General features: G+C 34.8%; 2 protein-coding genes across 4 annotated transcripts; both read left to right on the forward strand.

Moving 5' to 3' along the window:
* Nucleotides 1-418: 418 nt before the first annotated feature.
* Nucleotides 419-8,214, forward strand: LOC117231314 (splicing factor 3B subunit 3). Its single transcript, XM_033489661.1, has 13 exons — nt 419-552; nt 997-1,478; nt 1,684-1,856; nt 1,925-2,421; nt 2,493-2,658; nt 2,946-3,114; nt 4,032-4,183; nt 4,428-4,583; nt 4,848-5,139; nt 5,213-5,879; nt 5,968-6,084; nt 6,266-6,644; nt 6,732-8,214. Exons 2-13 carry the CDS (start codon nt 1,082-1,084, stop codon nt 7,218-7,220), a joined length of 3,654 nt encoding a protein of 1,217 aa, XP_033345552.1. The 5' UTR covers nt 419-552; nt 997-1,081; the 3' UTR covers nt 7,221-8,214.
* Nucleotides 8,215-9,647: 1,433 nt separating this feature from the next.
* LOC117231315 lies at nt 9,648-15,807 on the forward strand. Of its 3 annotated transcripts, XR_004492938.1 has the most exons (6): nt 10,942-11,040; nt 11,410-12,966; nt 13,075-13,609; nt 13,896-14,589; nt 14,678-14,907; nt 15,043-15,807. XR_004492938.1 is itself a non-coding variant. In XM_033489663.1 (5 exons), exons 1-5 carry the CDS (start codon nt 9,928-9,930, stop codon nt 14,778-14,780), a joined length of 2,898 nt encoding a protein of 965 aa, XP_033345554.1. In that variant the 5' UTR covers nt 9,648-9,927; the 3' UTR covers nt 14,781-15,807. The 3 variants fall into 3 exon arrangements, 2 of the variants coding, with proteins under 2 accessions (XP_033345554.1, XP_033345553.1); XM_033489663.1 differs by lacking the exon at nt 10,942-11,040 and adding an exon at nt 9,648-9,936 and having other exon boundaries at nt 14,678-15,807; XM_033489662.1 differs by having other exon boundaries at nt 14,678-15,807.
* The last annotated feature ends 846 nt before the right edge of the window (nt 15,808-16,653 follow it).

The following is a 16,653-nucleotide window of genomic DNA, read 5'->3' on the forward strand; positions in this document are numbered from 1 at the left end:
AAACATTTCTATGTGCATGATTTAAAATTATGATAAACAGCAATATTTCTTACCATTTTATTTTATTAATTTTTAATAGTTAATAAATTAAAATTAAATTAGACAACTTTTTTAGTTTAGTTTATTTTTTTATCTTTTATGGTTTACTAAAAAAGAAATTTTCTCCCCGATTTTACTTTCAAGTCTTAAGAGCAGTTCACAAGGAAACATTGAACTTTTTTGTTATTAAATGTATTGAAGCTAGATTTAAAAGATTATATTCTCAATGATATATTTATTAATCACATTTATTGTTTGTAAGATATTATTATAAATATGGTTCTTGAAATATAACAATATTGTGGAATAATTCTAATTCTATTGGAAAACTATAGGTAGCGTTGTAATTCTTTATGAATTATGTTAGTTTCCATTCTACCTATGTTATTGAGTGTGGTCAAAGTAAATCTGAAATGGGACAAAGTTGGTTGCTTTGTATGGTTGTTGATTTATGAAGAACAGAATTATCTACTAGCATCGTATTTAAAGTTGAAAAATATTTTCAGCTGCAAGGTAAAATAATTTTCGTAACCTTATTCTATATTTAAGAATTACTATATTTTTTTATTTTATATTTAATTTAACGTTTAAAAGATCATTTACGTACATGCTACGAAGCTTTTTTATTTCCATTCTTAAATTTTAACTCTACACGTGCAGCAGATGACTTTTATTAATATTTTTTAACATTTTTGTTGATCTAATTAATAAATTTATATTTATTCGATAAGTATCTAAATGCTTGTTGTTCAGTAAGATCGAAGTTCGCGTTATAAGTTAACGTGAACGGACGCTTCCATTTTTTACTCCTTTTTACTGTCTTATGTGAAATTATTCTTGTATTCCTATGTTATAATAGTTTTCTATTTTTAAATGCATTAGATAATGCTTTTCGTTCTTTTATAAAAAAAATATTAATTTGCAACAATTTAATTTTATCTATAATATTCATTACAGCATGGATGTAGGTTTTTTATTTCAATGAAAAGTGTCACATTTTCCTACCTAGTGGTTGATTGAATAATAAGAAAAGGTCACAAAGATGTATTTGTACAACTTGACTCTTCAACGAGCCACGGGTATCACCCATGCAGTGCATGGTAATTTTTCTGGTAGTAAAATGCAAGAAATTCTGGTTTCACGTGGGAAGTCATTGGAACTACTAAGACCTGATCCAAACACAGGAAAAGTTCATACTCTTTTGACTGTAGAAGTCTTTGGAATCATAAGATCTTTAATGGCCTTTAGATTAACTGGTGGTACAAAAGACTATATTGTTGTTGGATCAGATTCTGGGCGCATTGTAATTTTAGAATATATTCCTGCCAAAAATGTTTTTGAGAAAGTACATCAGGAAACATTTGGGAAAAGTGGATGTAGACGCATTGTACCTGGACAATATTTAGCTATAGATCCCAAAGGAAGAGCTGTAATGATAGGTAATGCATATATTGTTAAATAATTCTATAAATTGTGCAGATGTAATTAGATATTTTTTTGTACCAACTGATTATTTAGTTATGTCCGTGTTTCAACTGATTAACTTTGATTATAATCACACTTAATGATGGTACATTCTAGTCATGAAAATGTTCTTAGTGATATAATTCATCCATAATTCAAAAGAAAATGTATTTATTTTAGGTGCAATTGAGAAACAAAAGCTTGTTTATATTTTAAATAGAGATCCAGAAGCTCGTCTTACAATTTCTTCACCTTTGGAGGCACATAAGAGTAACACATTAGTTTATCATACTGTGGGAGTAGATGTGGGTTTTGAAAATCCTATGTTTGCTTGTCTAGAAATTGATTATGAGGTAATACTCCAACATATGCGAAAAATATACAGTATTCCATAATATTGACAATTTTGTTTGTTACCCAGGAAGCTGATAATGACCCTACGGGAGATGCAGCGGTAAAGACGCAACAAACATTGACTTTGTATGAACTTGATTTGGGTTTAAATCATGTTGTACGCAAATATAGTGAACCTTTAGAAGAACACGCAAATTTTCTCGTGTCTGTTCCTGGAGGGAATGACGGGCCGAGTGGTGTTCTTATTTGCTCTGAGAATTATTTAACATACAAAAATTTAGGAGATCAACACGATATTCGTTGTCCGATTCCGAGAAGACGTAATGATTTAGATGATCCCGAAAGAGGCATGATATTTGTATGTTCTGCCACTCACAAGACAAAGAGCATGTTCTTCTTTTTGGCTCAAACCGAGCAAGGGGATATTTTTAAAATTACACTCGAGACAGACGAAGATATGGTGACTGAAATTAAATTAAAATACTTTGACACTGTACCTGTTGCAGCAAGCATGTGCGTTTTGAAAACTGGTTTCTTATTTGTAGCCTCGGAATTTGGTAACCAGTAAGTGTATTACATATATTTAAAGAATTATATTTTTGAATTGAATTACATTTTAAACAATTTTTTTTTAGTTACCTTTACCAAATTGCACATTTAGGAGATGATGACGACGAACCAGAGTTTAGCTCTGCCATGCCTCTTGAAGAAGGTGATACGTTCTTTTTTGCACCAAGACCACTTAGAAATTTAGTACTAGTCGATGAAATGGATAGCTTATCGCCGATAATGGCATGTCAGGTAATTTTTTATCAGTACTATTAATATACTTAAAACTAAAATTTAATGCACCTTTAAAGTAGGAAAGTTATACTTGATGTGTTCTTTTTCTGTAGAGGGGTGCAATAGTAAAATATTCTTAGTCGCCTTCAATTTGTCTTTGCAAATTGAAGTTGAACCTAAGAATTACAAATGTAAAAAGATGTAAGTACAGTAATTCCAGGATACTTGGTTATTGCTTATCTGGAATTTACTGTATATCTTTTTGATAAATTCTCATTCATAAGATGATTTGTTATTTTATATAGGTAGCTGATTTAGCAAATGAGGATACTCCTGAGTTATATATAACTTGTGGTAGAGGACCACGATCAACGTTACGGGTATTACGGCACGGTTTGGAAGTATCCGAAATGGCTGTCAGTGAACTGCCTGGTAATCCAAATGCTGTGTGGACTGTTAAAAGAAGAGTCGATGGTTAGTTTAAAAATATCTTTGACAGTAGTTGTTTGCATGTCCTTCTCTCTTTTTTTCTTTCCTTCTCCTCTATATGCTTAAGCGACAGTGCAGAATAAATTTTACCAGCTTCGTTTTGTTTTCTGCATCGATGATACACACCTTTTTATCAATTGTGATTATATTATTTACACATTAATTAGTTTGATCATCCTATTATACTATATAGCAATTTCTTGCAATAGTTTTTATTTAAATTCAATTACAATAAGTTGGAATACTACTTAAATGAGAAATGAATATCTTTAAATATATAAGAATATTAATTTTCTGGATATTTTTTATAATTAAGAGATATTCGTAATAATTAAAAAAATAAATGATGTTAAAAAATTGTGGAGATATTTAGAATAAGACTTCATTCGTAATTATTTTTATTATATGTAAAACAATTTCTTTTGAATGACTAAAAAAAAATAGGAAAGTATTATTTGTATAAATCCCATTAAACCATTTACTTCCCAAAGAAGAGAAATTATTTTATTACTTATTCTAGTTTAACTCTACAATTTTTCAATACAAAAACAAAATGCAAAAGAGAACAAAAAAGTTGATTTTGTAAATGATACTAATGAATCTGGTGGCTTGATACACTCTTATCAAACACCAGTTCTCTCTTTCAGGCTACTGGCATGCTATTGGTTGAACTACAGAACACAGAAAGTGACAGAAAGGTAAGGACTGTGAAAATCGCTGGAGATTAAAGAAATTGAATTTGCATCCAAAAAACCGTCTACTCTTTGCGTGTAGGATGAAAAAAAAAAAACAGCGTGTTCGACCGTCTACGAAGAAACGATTTCTATTATTTTATCGAATTTCGTTCTTACACCTTTACTTTTCTGAGATACTCAGAGTGAGCTTTGTAATTTTGATTACAGAGGAGTATGATGCTTACATCATAGTGTCCTTCGTCAATGCTACTCTTGTACTTAGTATTGGAGAAACTGTAGAAGAAGTGACTGATTCTGGATTTCTTGGTACTACGCCAACACTGAGTTGCTCTGCTTTGGGAGAAGATGCCCTAGTACAAGTACGTTGTTTAATTATGCAATTTGTTTTTAATGCACTACGGTATCTCCGACTCCTGGTCGACCACGAGTCGGTCGCAATAAATAGTGCTATATTATACAGAGTTTCCGCATCGTTGAGTGCTTAGATAATTGTTCTAAACATGTCTGGTAAATGAAACTCGACATAATTACCATTATTAAAACATTTATTTCTCTAATTACCATTTTTCGTATTTTACGATGACTTTGTCATATTTTGCTTAGGTATATCCTGATGGGATACGTCATATTCGGGCAGACAAACGTGTGAACGAATGGAAAGCTCCTGGTAAAAAAACTATAGTGAAATGTGCAGTAAATCAACGTCAGGTTGTAATTGCACTCACGGGAGGAGAATTGGTATACTTCGAAATGGACCCTGTATGTATACTAGCTTTCCGTTTATATCTGCTAAAATTGTATTATTATCTTTTAATCGCATCATTTGTTCTCTCTATGGTACTAATTATCTTTAGAGATGTAAAAGATGCGTAAAATATGTCACTTCCTCCATCTTATTTAGTGAAATATTAATTATTTAAACTAGATGAAAAGTGGACAACTTTGAAATCCAGTGTATCACGAATCCTTCTCAATCTAAATTCCACTTATATTTAATAATTTTCGTCATTTTGTACTTCCTAGACGGGGCAATTGAATGAATATACAGAACGAAAAAAGATGCCATCGGAAGTAATGTGTATGGCGCTCGGAAACGTAGCTGTTGGTGAACAAAGGTCATGGTTCTTGGCTGTCGGTCTTCAAGATAATACAGTAAGGATTATTTCCCTAGACCCTTCTGATTGTTTAGCACCCAGGAGTATGCAAGCTTTACCGGCGGCCGCGGAAAGTTTATGTATCGTTGAAATGGGTGCTAAAGATGCAAATAATTCTGAAGATTTATCACCACAACAGTCCAGTCTCTATTTAAATATAGGTAAACAACAGCAATATTATAGCTGCAAAATTGTTTTTTACTTTATTATAATTAGTTAAATATATACTCGCAGGTTTACAAAATGGTGTTTTGCTAAGAACAGTATTAGATCCCATTTCGGGTGATCTTGCAGATACACGAACTCGATATTTGGGTTCTCGACCTGTTAAACTGTTTAGGATAAAAATGCAGGGAAATCAAGCTGTGCTTGCAATGAGTAGCAGGTCATGGTTGAGTTACTATTATCAAAATCGTTTTCATTTAACGCCACTGTCATACGAAAGTTTAGAATTTGCATCAGGCTTCAGTTCTGAACAGTGTCCGGAAGGAATTGTGGCCATTTCGACGAATACGCTTAGAATCCTTGCTCTCGAAAAGTTAGGTGCGGTGTTCAACCAAATTAGCTTTCCTTTGGAATATACCCCGAGAAAATTCGCAATTCACACGGACTCTGCACATCTGATAATTATTGAAACGGAACACAATGCGTATACTGAAGAGACGAAACAGCAGAGAAGGTTACAAATGGCAGAAGAAATGCAAGAAGCTGCAGGAGCAGAAGAGGCTGTGGTAGCGAGAGAATTGGCTGAAGCTTTCTTATCCGAGGAACCCAACGAAGCCGTGTTTGGTGCACCAAGAGCTGGACCTGGTTTATGGGCGTCGTTAATAAGAATAATAGCTCCCACAACAGGGCAAACGTTTGAAGTACATCGACTCGAACAAAATTTAGCTGCTTTATGGTAAGAATATAGAAAATATCAATATCTTAAACAAACATTTGGGAATAAGGAAAATTACTACATTTTTTTTTAACGAATTATGTTATAGTTTGAGCCTTGTGAAATTTTCTAATCAGGGAGATCAACTGTTTCTCATAGTTGGTATCGCAAAAGAGTTCCAATTGAATCCAAGAGTTAGCAGTGGTGGCTTTTTATATACATACAGGTAAGTACTTGCTCTAATACGTTTAATAAGATAAAAGATGTATTAAACAATTTTTGTGATGAAAATACACACAATTACTGTAATGTAATTTGATGAAATTCCTGCAGTACTGAAATTTAAATTCCACATAAAGTATGTAGTTAAAAAAAGAACGAAAACAAAAGTAAATATTCTTTTGTAGAGTGAATAGTGAATGTACCAATCTCGAATTGGTGCATAAAACCACTTTGGATGAAGTACCTTTGGCCATATGTCCGTACCAAGGAAGGGTATTAGTTGGTGTCGGTAGAATGTTGCGTTTGTATGATATGGGCAAGAAGAAATTGTTGAGAAAATGTGAAAACAAACATATTCCTAATGCTGTTGTCTCTATCAATGCAATTGGGCAAAGAATTTATGTAAGTGATGTTCAGGAATCCGTATATGCTGTTAGATATAAACGCCAAGAAAATCAGCTTATAGTCTTCGCCGATGATACGCACCCGAGATGGATAACGACAACGTGCGTTCTAGATTATGATACCGTTGCCACTGCCGACAAATTTGGAAACATTGCTGTTGTAAGTAACACTGTATATTTCAGTAATTAATTAGGTACTAATAAAATTGTTCGGATAAGTATGTAAATTTTTCATATTTTTTAACAGATACGCTTAGCAAGTGGAATTAACGACGATGTGGACGAAGATCCAACTGGGAACAAAGCCTTATGGGATAGGGGTTTATTAAATGGAGCCAGTCAGAAGGCAGACACAGTTGCGTGCTTTCATGTTGGTGAAACTGTTATGTCTTTGCAAAAGGCAACTCTTATTCCTGGTGGTTCTGAAAGTTTGGTGTATACGACATTAAGTGGAACAGTTGGCGTCCTCGTCCCCTTTACGAGTCACGAGGACCATGATTTTTTCCAACATTTGGAAATGCATATGCGCTCGGAGCATCCACCACTTTGTGGAAGAGATCATTTATCATTTAGATCGTATTATTATCCTGTAAAGAATGTAATAGACGGAGATCTTTGCGAACAATTCAATTCTATTGAACCGACAAAACAGAAAAGTATATCTGGCGATCTCGAGCGAACAGCTTCCGAAGTGTCAAAAAAACTTGAGGATATTCGTACGCGATATGCTTTCTAAGCTTTGGAATATAATTTATTATCGAATTATTACGAACTTGCATTCCGTTTTTATGAACTCAACATATTTTTCATAATAATGAATGAATACGCACTGATTAAATTATTTGTAAAAAAGAAAACATTACGTACATATTGTTTTTAATAAGCAGACTAAAAGGAAAATGTATAAAGACGTCAACGCGTATTATGTAATAAGTATGAATAATGTTTTATGTATCATATAATCACATTGAATGTGATGCTAGAAGATCGTAAACGGAAATTGTTTAAATTGAAAGAAAGGAAGTTTATTTCTAGTAGACAAATAGGTCTCTAAATTAATTTGTGTAAATTCTTACTTTATTTGTTTATCGTTTCATCCTGCTTAAGAAAACACTGTAACGAAAACTAGTTTTTTATTGAGGTAAAATTATTGTATATCCAATCGATTTCTATGATTAGATGTGTATATGCATCGAGTGTGTATGTGATTTTCGTCAATAATATTTTATGGTCTCAAAAAACATTACTCCTAAGTATTTTTTACATTATTAATTAGCATTATTGATGAAACATCATAATATAACTTTTTTAGTTCATACTTGTTACAGCTTAGCGAGAAAAAAGAGCTCTGATGATGAAAAAACTGAGCTCTGATATCTAGTGAAGAAAAAATAGAAAACACTTCGTCGACCTATTTTAGCATTATAAATACAGTATGCATATAAGACTGAACATACTGTCTCAACAATTCTTCAACTAAAAATAGATAATGGTCAAAACAGATATTTGAGTAATGACTAATTCGACAAATAGAAGAATTATATGACGTATGCTTCTCGAAATTAAAGTGTAATATTCTATTTAAAAACGAAAAGAAAAATATTTCAATTTTTTATCTTTTTAAAAAATATGTTCATTGTACAATGCATATACTTATAAACTAGACAAGAGACAACGTTGTATTGAATAAATTTCTCCCCAAAAAATAGAACAAAAGTCGAGTGTTTCAAGCATGTATAGGTTTTCAAAGCATTATTATTACCCTTTTTGCGAGCATTCCGCGAGCTCATTTCTCTACTCCACTATTGCTTCTTCTGTCTGTGTGCATCCCTTTCGACCTACAATTCGTCGCCAATAGCGCTCAGGGTTGTAGCTCGCATTTTTCTCCGTGAGCTTTGAAGCGCGAAGTTAATCCGCGTGCCGAAGCGTATTGAGGGTATAACGCAACGTTATTACCCCCGTTTAACCTTCAGACAACTACAAGTAGGTTACGGGGTATGAAGTTTAGATGCCCTATTTAAAAAAAGGCAAATATGCAGGACAAAAGATTATGATTATTTTAATGTATCATATTGGATCAATAAACAAAGAAGACGAAGTTTTGGAATTTATCATTTTTATCTCAAATAGTCCTTTTCCTCAAAGGACATCTCTACTACGTATGATTTTTTGTTCGTATAATAGGAATTCGCGTTTAGATAACTAAATTCAATTCGTAACTCATTTACTAAATACACTAACTACATTTTCATTCCATTGTATTGACTTTAAAGCCTTATTATCTCAGAGAGTATTAGGTAACACATTATATCTCTAAATCTTTAGTAATGGACAAGACTCTCCCTTGGTAGCTGACCAGATTTGATTCCGAACCATGGTTAGGGCCCTCTTGTTCGATTTTATGAGTCACAAGATACCAATATTAATAACATCATTAAATTTGGTAACAAAATTAATGAAATTTTATAAATTACAAATTATTTTATTTAAAAATTGTAAAATCATAAAAAGTCTATATCTTAAGTCTTCATCAATTAACTAGTATTATTAGCGGTAAATTGTTGTATAAGAAAGCCGAGAGGAGCTGCTGTCTCAATTATTTTACATGTTTGTATCCCTGAGGATATCTTTTCAAATAACAAGCGTAGTGTACACGAAAAGTAATATAATTTATGTATATATATATATATATATATATCGGATACTGAAACCAAATATTTAAACGCTATTCATATTTTAATATTTACTGAAATTTCATTTTCATTTTGGGTGATTTAAAGAAAAGCGTGGTTAATGACTACGAGAGACCTAGTGCAGCCGGGTATTGTGATCGTTAGCTACGTCAGTGCGATACGTAGCGTGGTTTAGGGCGTTGAAACGGAGAGAAAAGGACCAAACGGCGATCGATGCATTGAGGTGCCAGGCCCCTGAGCTCAGCCCCGTTTCGTTCCATCACCCTTACCCCGGTATGCCCTGCAGCGAAGCTGCCCTCCGGGCTTTTCTCTTTACTGTGCAGTGTGCAGTTGCGCATCAACCTTTTAACGGTGTAGAGTTGCATTCGGTCACTGGACTTTCTGCCTCGTATAAACGTTACCCTCTTTCGAGCTCTTATTCTTTGTTGTGACTTACGATATCTTTGTCATTGTTGCTAAGTGTGTAGTACATTCTAAAAAAAAGAAGAGAAAACGAAAGAGTGAATCTCTCGTGTTAGTGACTGAATTTTTTATTTTATATAGCACATTTAGTGAGCATAAATTAATTCGGGGGTGATGTTAATTAACAATGTGATCCGTTATTATAATTATGTCGGCTGTCATTATTGTCAAGAGTCACGGTTTCGACGTGCTTGAACCACTTTCCAGGCATATGATCCCTCGAGCGTAGAACTTTGATTCGGTGTCATCGATTCAGGCTTGCTGTTGTGATGTTCGTTTCACTGACAGATGATTATGGTAAATGGATTCACACGTTAATAAATCAAAAAATGTTTTTAAACAAGAACCTTTGCGTGCATCGTTTTACAAGTTGGCACACTCATTCTGGATCTCTATAAACATTGTCATTGTTTTTTCCATGAAGATTATTATATCCTTACATCTCATATACGTAATATATCATCATATACGTAATTTTTGTATTGTTAACTTTTTAATTTTTCTGATAGTTTTATTTATCATTACTGATGTGCTAAACATGTTAATGACCACTGGTGTATTATTCGGTTTTTTCACCTTAGTTGATTCCGAGGAAAGGGAAATTTTTTATGGTAATCAATTAGACGCGGATGTTTATGGAATTTCATATTTTTATGAATGTAACTCAGGAAATAGAGATTTGCTCCACCCATTAAATACCGCACTAACCTCTTTATTTTGGATATTTTTTATATTTTTGCATATTAAGTGTATTCTATATATCTTTATATTTTTAAATTATTTTAGAATGCATAAGCATCTGCAGTCTAACTATTATTATTAATTCATATTTGAAATTAACTAGAAAAATTATTGAATTTTAAAATTTCCAGCCACAAATATGTTAATATAGATCTACATGTGTTTGGTGTCAAAAAGGCCGGTAATGTATCTTGAGTTATATCGTGAAAAATAAAAAACGATTTCACGCAAGAATGCATACAGATAAGTATGAAAGTGAAAAGCACATCAAAAGCTAGATTTTATCTCGAGAGAGATTTCGTTCCGATTCGTTTCAACGAAGTCATTCGTGATAAAATTCGCCGTTTAATGTAAGCAACAGAGAATGTGTATGTATGTGTATGCTTTTCATTACCTTCACGTATATAGAGCTATCCATAGCAAGTGTTTGACAAGACAGTTTAAAATCACAAACAGCAATCGTAAAGAGAAGTCTATCAAGATGACAAAATTTCACGCTTCAAGTATCTTTATTTGTACGAAGTATTTGTGTAAATATATAAAAGATAAGAGAGGTAATTAAGTGCCACCTCCTGGATTGAAATGCATTGTTTGCTGGTACACTTTTGGCCTTTATACAGTGCGGTCCAAGTATTTGATTTAACTTGTTCACCTACTTCGGTAAATGGTTCTTTCCCCCCTTTTACGTGACAGTGCTCTATAGTGATAGAATTGATTGTTAATATGTGGAAAAGTAGGTTGAACGTATTATAAAATTTGTGAAGTACTTCCGTAAAACGAATACCTATGTAATTTATTGAACTATGCTATTAGGATATTAACAAACAATTATTTCATCACTACATCACTATTTCACACATTGGTAATTTTTGAACAGCAATTTTTAAAGAAAAAAACTCATAAAGTCATAGATAGGAGGAAGTCTAATTATTAATTATAGTTGTTAAATCTTTGTTAACATTCACTACGAATTTTCTAAATAATCTTACTCTATCTACAACGAAAAACTTTATGAACGCTTGTTCACAGGAGATAGCTGATGCTGGAGGTGGTTACAAACGATTTCGTGTAACTGTTCTAGTTCTGTTCATACTTTTATTCGGTTGGACAGACCGTGTGGCAGCTGGCGATTGCGGTCTGGCCGAGTTAACTTGCCGGGATGGGCATTGTGTACCGATTGACGCGTACTGTAATGGACGAGATGATTGCGGAGATAATAGTGACGAGCCAGCGATGTGTACACCCTGTAATCGTACGTATCACGGACGCGAAGGACGTACATACAAATTGGATCTTCCGAGACCTAGCGAGGAACGTCTGCCATTCCTTTGTCATTTAACGTTCACCGCTGCTGGCCAGGGGTACGGTGAACTTGTACAACTTTTGTGGGATGCGTTCAGCGTGGGCAGAGTAGACCCAAACACTGATAGCTTCGTTACCAGCTGTCCTGAAGGATCGTTACAATTAGCAGAATTAGGTAGACACTTTACGGGCGGCTCGTGGTGTGGAGTTGGAGAAGGGAAAGCTTCTTACTACAGCGAGACGAGTACAGTCACGGCGTCTATACGATTGTTTCACGCTCCTTCCAGCGTACCTTTTGAATTTCGTTTAAGGTACAGATTTGTGGCGCGCAACGAAGCCGTGGCTAGACTAGGAAAGCCTGAGCTTCCGATCGAAAGGGGCTCCCCCGTGCCGGGTACTTACTGTTCTAGAAACTTTTATGAATGTCATTTGAAGCAATGTAGACTACAGAGTCCCAACTATCCCGGGGAATATCCGAGAAATGCCAGCTGCTTGATAACTATAAGACAGAAGGAGGTGCCCACCTGTAAGCATGCTATGATTTCGGTGAAATCTACGCCGACTGGTCCAGTCGGGATTACCACAGCCAATAGTACTTTAAGTGTATGGCAAGATTGCCGCCCGGAGAAAGACCATCTTATCTTTCGAGACGGGGTTAGACCAGAAGATTCGATTTTATTGGTTTATTGCGGGGGACCTTTACCCAGGATCACTGCCAGAGGTCCAACTATGCAAGTGGAGTTCCGAAGTTCCCCGATAGCCATCCCCCTTGGTGCTTCTGCTTTGAGGCTCGAACTCGAGATTCAAGTAGTTTACGTCGACTCTGATGGCCTCGACTACGCCAAGGGCCCTCAAGGTTGCCATTTTTTTGTAAATGGTACTAACAAAAGGAGCGGCATACTGAGAGCGCCGCTTCACGCACTGCCACCAAATTCCAGCTGTACTTGGAATATCAAAGGATCCGCTGGGGACAGAGTGTGGATTTACTTTTCCTCGTACTCGCAACGGGACTTAACGGGTAGCGTCGAGAACAACGCCAGTTCTCAGTCGGATGTACCTTGCGCGATAAAGCTGATATTTTGGGATGGTACACCGTCCACTGGACTTCCAATGGCCACGCTTTGTGACGACACACCTAAGCTGTGTGCACACGCGGCTCTAAGGAATGTTACTAGAAGCACGAGGCCCTGTACAGAGGATGAAAGTTACATCACAGTCGCACCATCTTTAACGTTACGTATGGAAACGTTGTTGGGTACTGCACTTCATACGGTTAACTTTAATGTAAGCTAATAATATCATCGTTATTGACCTCAATTCGCTGTTATCTTTATCGAGAAATTATTAGGACATATTCTATCATTCTGTGTATTATCCTATTTATTCGCACAGGCACAGTATGAATTTATTTCGACCACTCAAGTTGGCGAACCCTGGGGAGACGGAGTTTGCAGCAGAGTATGGCGCAAAGTTCGAAGCGGCGAGGTAACATCACCTCGTGATGTTCGTCTTTTTGGAAGAGGTGGATCCCCAAAATTAGACTGTAGATATCGTATAGAGGCTGGTGCGGACGAGAGGGTGCGATTGACGTTGCACAACGTCAGTCTAGGCGAGTCTACCATTTGCACGAGCGAGCCAGACCCTCATACTGGCCGACCACGTTGTGTTCAAGAAGTGGGTTCCAGAGAAGCTCGTTTAGTTTTATACGAAGCGCCTTGGCGGGATGTAAAGCTTCCGAGAGCTTGTTTATGTGATAACACGTCGCATCTTCCATTGACGCACATCTCTTCGAGCAGAGCTTTAGAGATTACGTTTTTAATCGAACAACAAGCTCCGCACGAAGACTTTGAAACTCTTTTTTTTTATGCTAGCTTCGAACTTGTTCGTGCACCCGAGTGTCCCAGAAAGCAAAGAGTACGCGGAGAAGGTTGTTATTTCACTACTCAATTTGTCATTGTATAGAAAACATGTACAAAATTGTATATTATATCTATCTCTATAAGTAATTTAAAGATTTTATTTTATCGTTAATGTGAATTCTATTTTTATTATTGTAAATTCATTATGAAGACATTTAGTAAACACAATTTTAATTACACAATTTGTTTCATAAAATAAAAAGTTATAATTCTAAAACCTTATACAGTTTTGTACTGGTTTGTCATCACAGTCACAGATTCTTCAAGTATATTAACAATTTCTCTTTTTTGCAGGTGGCGAATTACGATTCGTGGCTCCACCATTATCGAGACCAGATATTTATTGTGAAGGACTTCCATGGTTAGTGGAGGCACGCGAAAACAGGTCTCTTTTCGTTTTAACTTGGGGCTGGTTCCTCCCCCTAGAACCATCGCCGATATCAGAAATGAACGAACAAAGCAAATGTCCAACCACCAACAGAATCCTCCTTTACTCCGGTTGGCCGCCAAAACTTCTAAAAGTAGTGTGTCCCGCTGAACCAGGTGCAAGAGAGTTCACCGTTCACGTCTTCTCCGAAGAGTGGCTAGGAGGCACCGGCGAGGGTAAATGGCCAGGTCCACCACGACCTCCTGCGCTTTTGCTGGACTTTGTTGCAAGAGAATCTGGTCAGGCTGCAGCCTCGTGGTTAGAAATTTCGAAAAGCAGAGCTGCATTACGTAGACAGCTACGTTTACCCGAAAGAGGAATAGAGAATGAGACATTGGCTAACGGAGACTGTCCCCATAAGTGTCCCGAATTAAGCGCTTGCATTGCCGCGAGTCTTTGGTGTGATGGGAGAGCTCATTGTCCGTCCGGACACGATGAAGCGAATTGTGGTAACGGGGCGAAATTACTTGGATTATTACCTTCGGAAATGTGGCTGGTATTAGCCGGTGTCGCTGGAATTATCGCTGCCTTTGCGTGCTTCTTTGTGGTACTGATTAGCAGGTATTATCACAAAGCATGAGAGTGTGAGAGAGAGAAAGAGAGAAAGGAGAGAGCCTATATAGTTATTAATTTTTTATTTTTATTCCAGGTCAAAAGCGCGTACGAAAAGACTTCACTATAAGGGTACAAAAAAAAGCAATAGACCGAGGCGAGCGCCGACAGAGGAGACGTTACTGGGAGCAGCATCCTGACAACAGCAGCCCGGTTTCGTGGAATATATCCATGTAGACCGGGAAACAACCGTTTAGCAATATTTCTCTGTGCTTTACCGTCCACTAACTTAACACTATCCCCAGGCATCGTAAACCAAATGTCGAAGTATCTTTCTTTCTAAAATAGCATTTATCTATTTTTTTGTTACGTTTAATTCATTATATATTTTAAACTTGCAGCTGTTGCTTAATTGTAATTGTTATAATATATTTGTTCGTTTACATGTTCCTATTTTTTTAGATACTACATATAACTGTAACGTGTTATCACGATTAAACAGTGCAATAGGGATGGGACGCAAAAACGATGCTTTCTCTTTCTTTGGAAAACTATTTCAAGTTTGAATAACGTAGCTTATCACTTTGTTGTACGGACAGTTAGAGTGACAGCAGTATCAGTGTTCTCATTCATGCATAATGAGTGTATGATAGTGAGAAGTGAATGGTAATACGCATCGTTACAGAAACTGCTTTAGAAAAACTAGAATACTTCTGAAGGTATAATGTAAAATTGTATACCAAAAGTGTACGGCTAAGTTACGTTATGACACTGTAACTTCATTCATTGACACGATGTTTTATAAACCAGAGAGATAGTAAATGCAATTAATATAATATACAGGAATAAATCTATAATTTAAAAAATATCACACATATTGCTCAAAGAATATTGTAACTGCCAAAAAGAAAAAGATATTTTAATTTCGATTAGCTGGTATAACATTTTTAGCAGCAATAGAAAAGAAAAAAAAATAGACGAAGTATTTCAAACGCAGAAGAGGATAACTTTTTTATATTTTAATGTAGGGGAAACAAAGTTAAATTTAAATAAAAATGGGAAGATCGACATTGATTACATAATCATAGTTACATCTATCGACGATGCCAAAAAGTTAATTTTAACGTGTTCAGTATCTATATTTCTCCTGAGATTTTTAAACATATTTTTATGACTTTTGCTCAGATATTTAATTATATATTTTGAATAAGTTACATTGGAAATAAAGAGAGAGTTCTGTAAAAAGTAAAAATAGTTATTTAACTCGAAAGCTTATTGAATTTGCTAAACAAAAATTGTCGACATTGATGATATTGATATCTATTATTTTTCATTTGCTAAATAGAAAAAAATACTACAAAAGTACTATATTTATAAGGGAACAATTGTAGGTCAGGTTCCAGCGCACAAGAGATTGTGAGAAAAAAGAAGGAAACGAAAAAAAATTAGTTGAAATTTATGGTACAATATTATATAACAGTGTTTTCTTCATTTCTTTATATTAATTAATTAATTAATTTTCCATTTTAATTTGAAATTTCGATAAATAGAATTTATTTATGATCGTACACAATATCTTAGAAATTGTATCTCTTAATGCATATTTATGTATTTATTTATTTACAATTTACGTTTCTTTAAAAGTTAACTAACTAGTTTGCAACAATATATACAAGTTAGTGAAATATATTCTTATTAACCAGATGAAAACCAATCGAACTAAATAAAGTATAGGAAAATAGAAGGAATTAGAGGATATTTCTGAAAATATTCTAAAAATGATAAAAAAAAGAAGGATCATTCATAAAAATCGCTGTTATACAATATTTAGTACTACAGTTTATAGATGCACTTACAAAATAAAGTTAAACATAGCTGTGACACAAAGTGTTGGAAGATACTGATATAATTTACGATTATAAAGCACTCGATAATGTTAAAATGTTGTTATTAAAATATAATTGCTGTTACAACTGAACAACTAATACGTATTATTTGAATAAAAGAGAAGGAGATATTCGCCTATCCGGTTATTTATAATTAGATGATTCGTACACGAACGATTTAATCAAT

Source organism: Bombus vosnesenskii, unplaced genomic scaffold (assembly GCF_011952255.1).
Source record: "Bombus vosnesenskii isolate JDL3184/JDL3185 unplaced genomic scaffold, Bvos_JDL3184-5_v1.1 scf7180000013272, whole genome shotgun sequence".
In the NCBI taxonomy this organism is placed as follows: domain Eukaryota; kingdom Metazoa; phylum Arthropoda; class Insecta; order Hymenoptera; family Apidae; genus Bombus; species Bombus vosnesenskii.

Coding starts and splice junctions, on each gene's coding strand:
- LOC117231314 (XM_033489661.1), top strand. CDS start 1,082: ATGTATTTGTACAACTTGACTCTTCAACGAGCCACGGGTATCACCCAT. Junction 4,584..4,847: donor TATACTTCGAAATGGACCCT/GTATGTATACTA, acceptor TGTACTTCCTAG/ACGGGGCAATTGAATGAATA. Junction 5,140..5,212: donor CAGTCTCTATTTAAATATAG/GTAAACAACAGC, acceptor ATATACTCGCAG/GTTTACAAAATGGTGTTTTG.
- LOC117231315 (XM_033489662.1), top strand. CDS start 10,963: ATGCATTGTTTGCTGGTACACTTTTGGCCTTTATACAGTGCGGTCCAA. Junction 12,967..13,074: donor TTCATACGGTTAACTTTAAT/GTAAGCTAATAA, acceptor TTATTCGCACAG/GCACAGTATGAATTTATTTC. Junction 13,610..13,895: donor GCAAAGAGTACGCGGAGAAG/GTTGTTATTTCA, acceptor TCTTTTTTGCAG/GTGGCGAATTACGATTCGTG.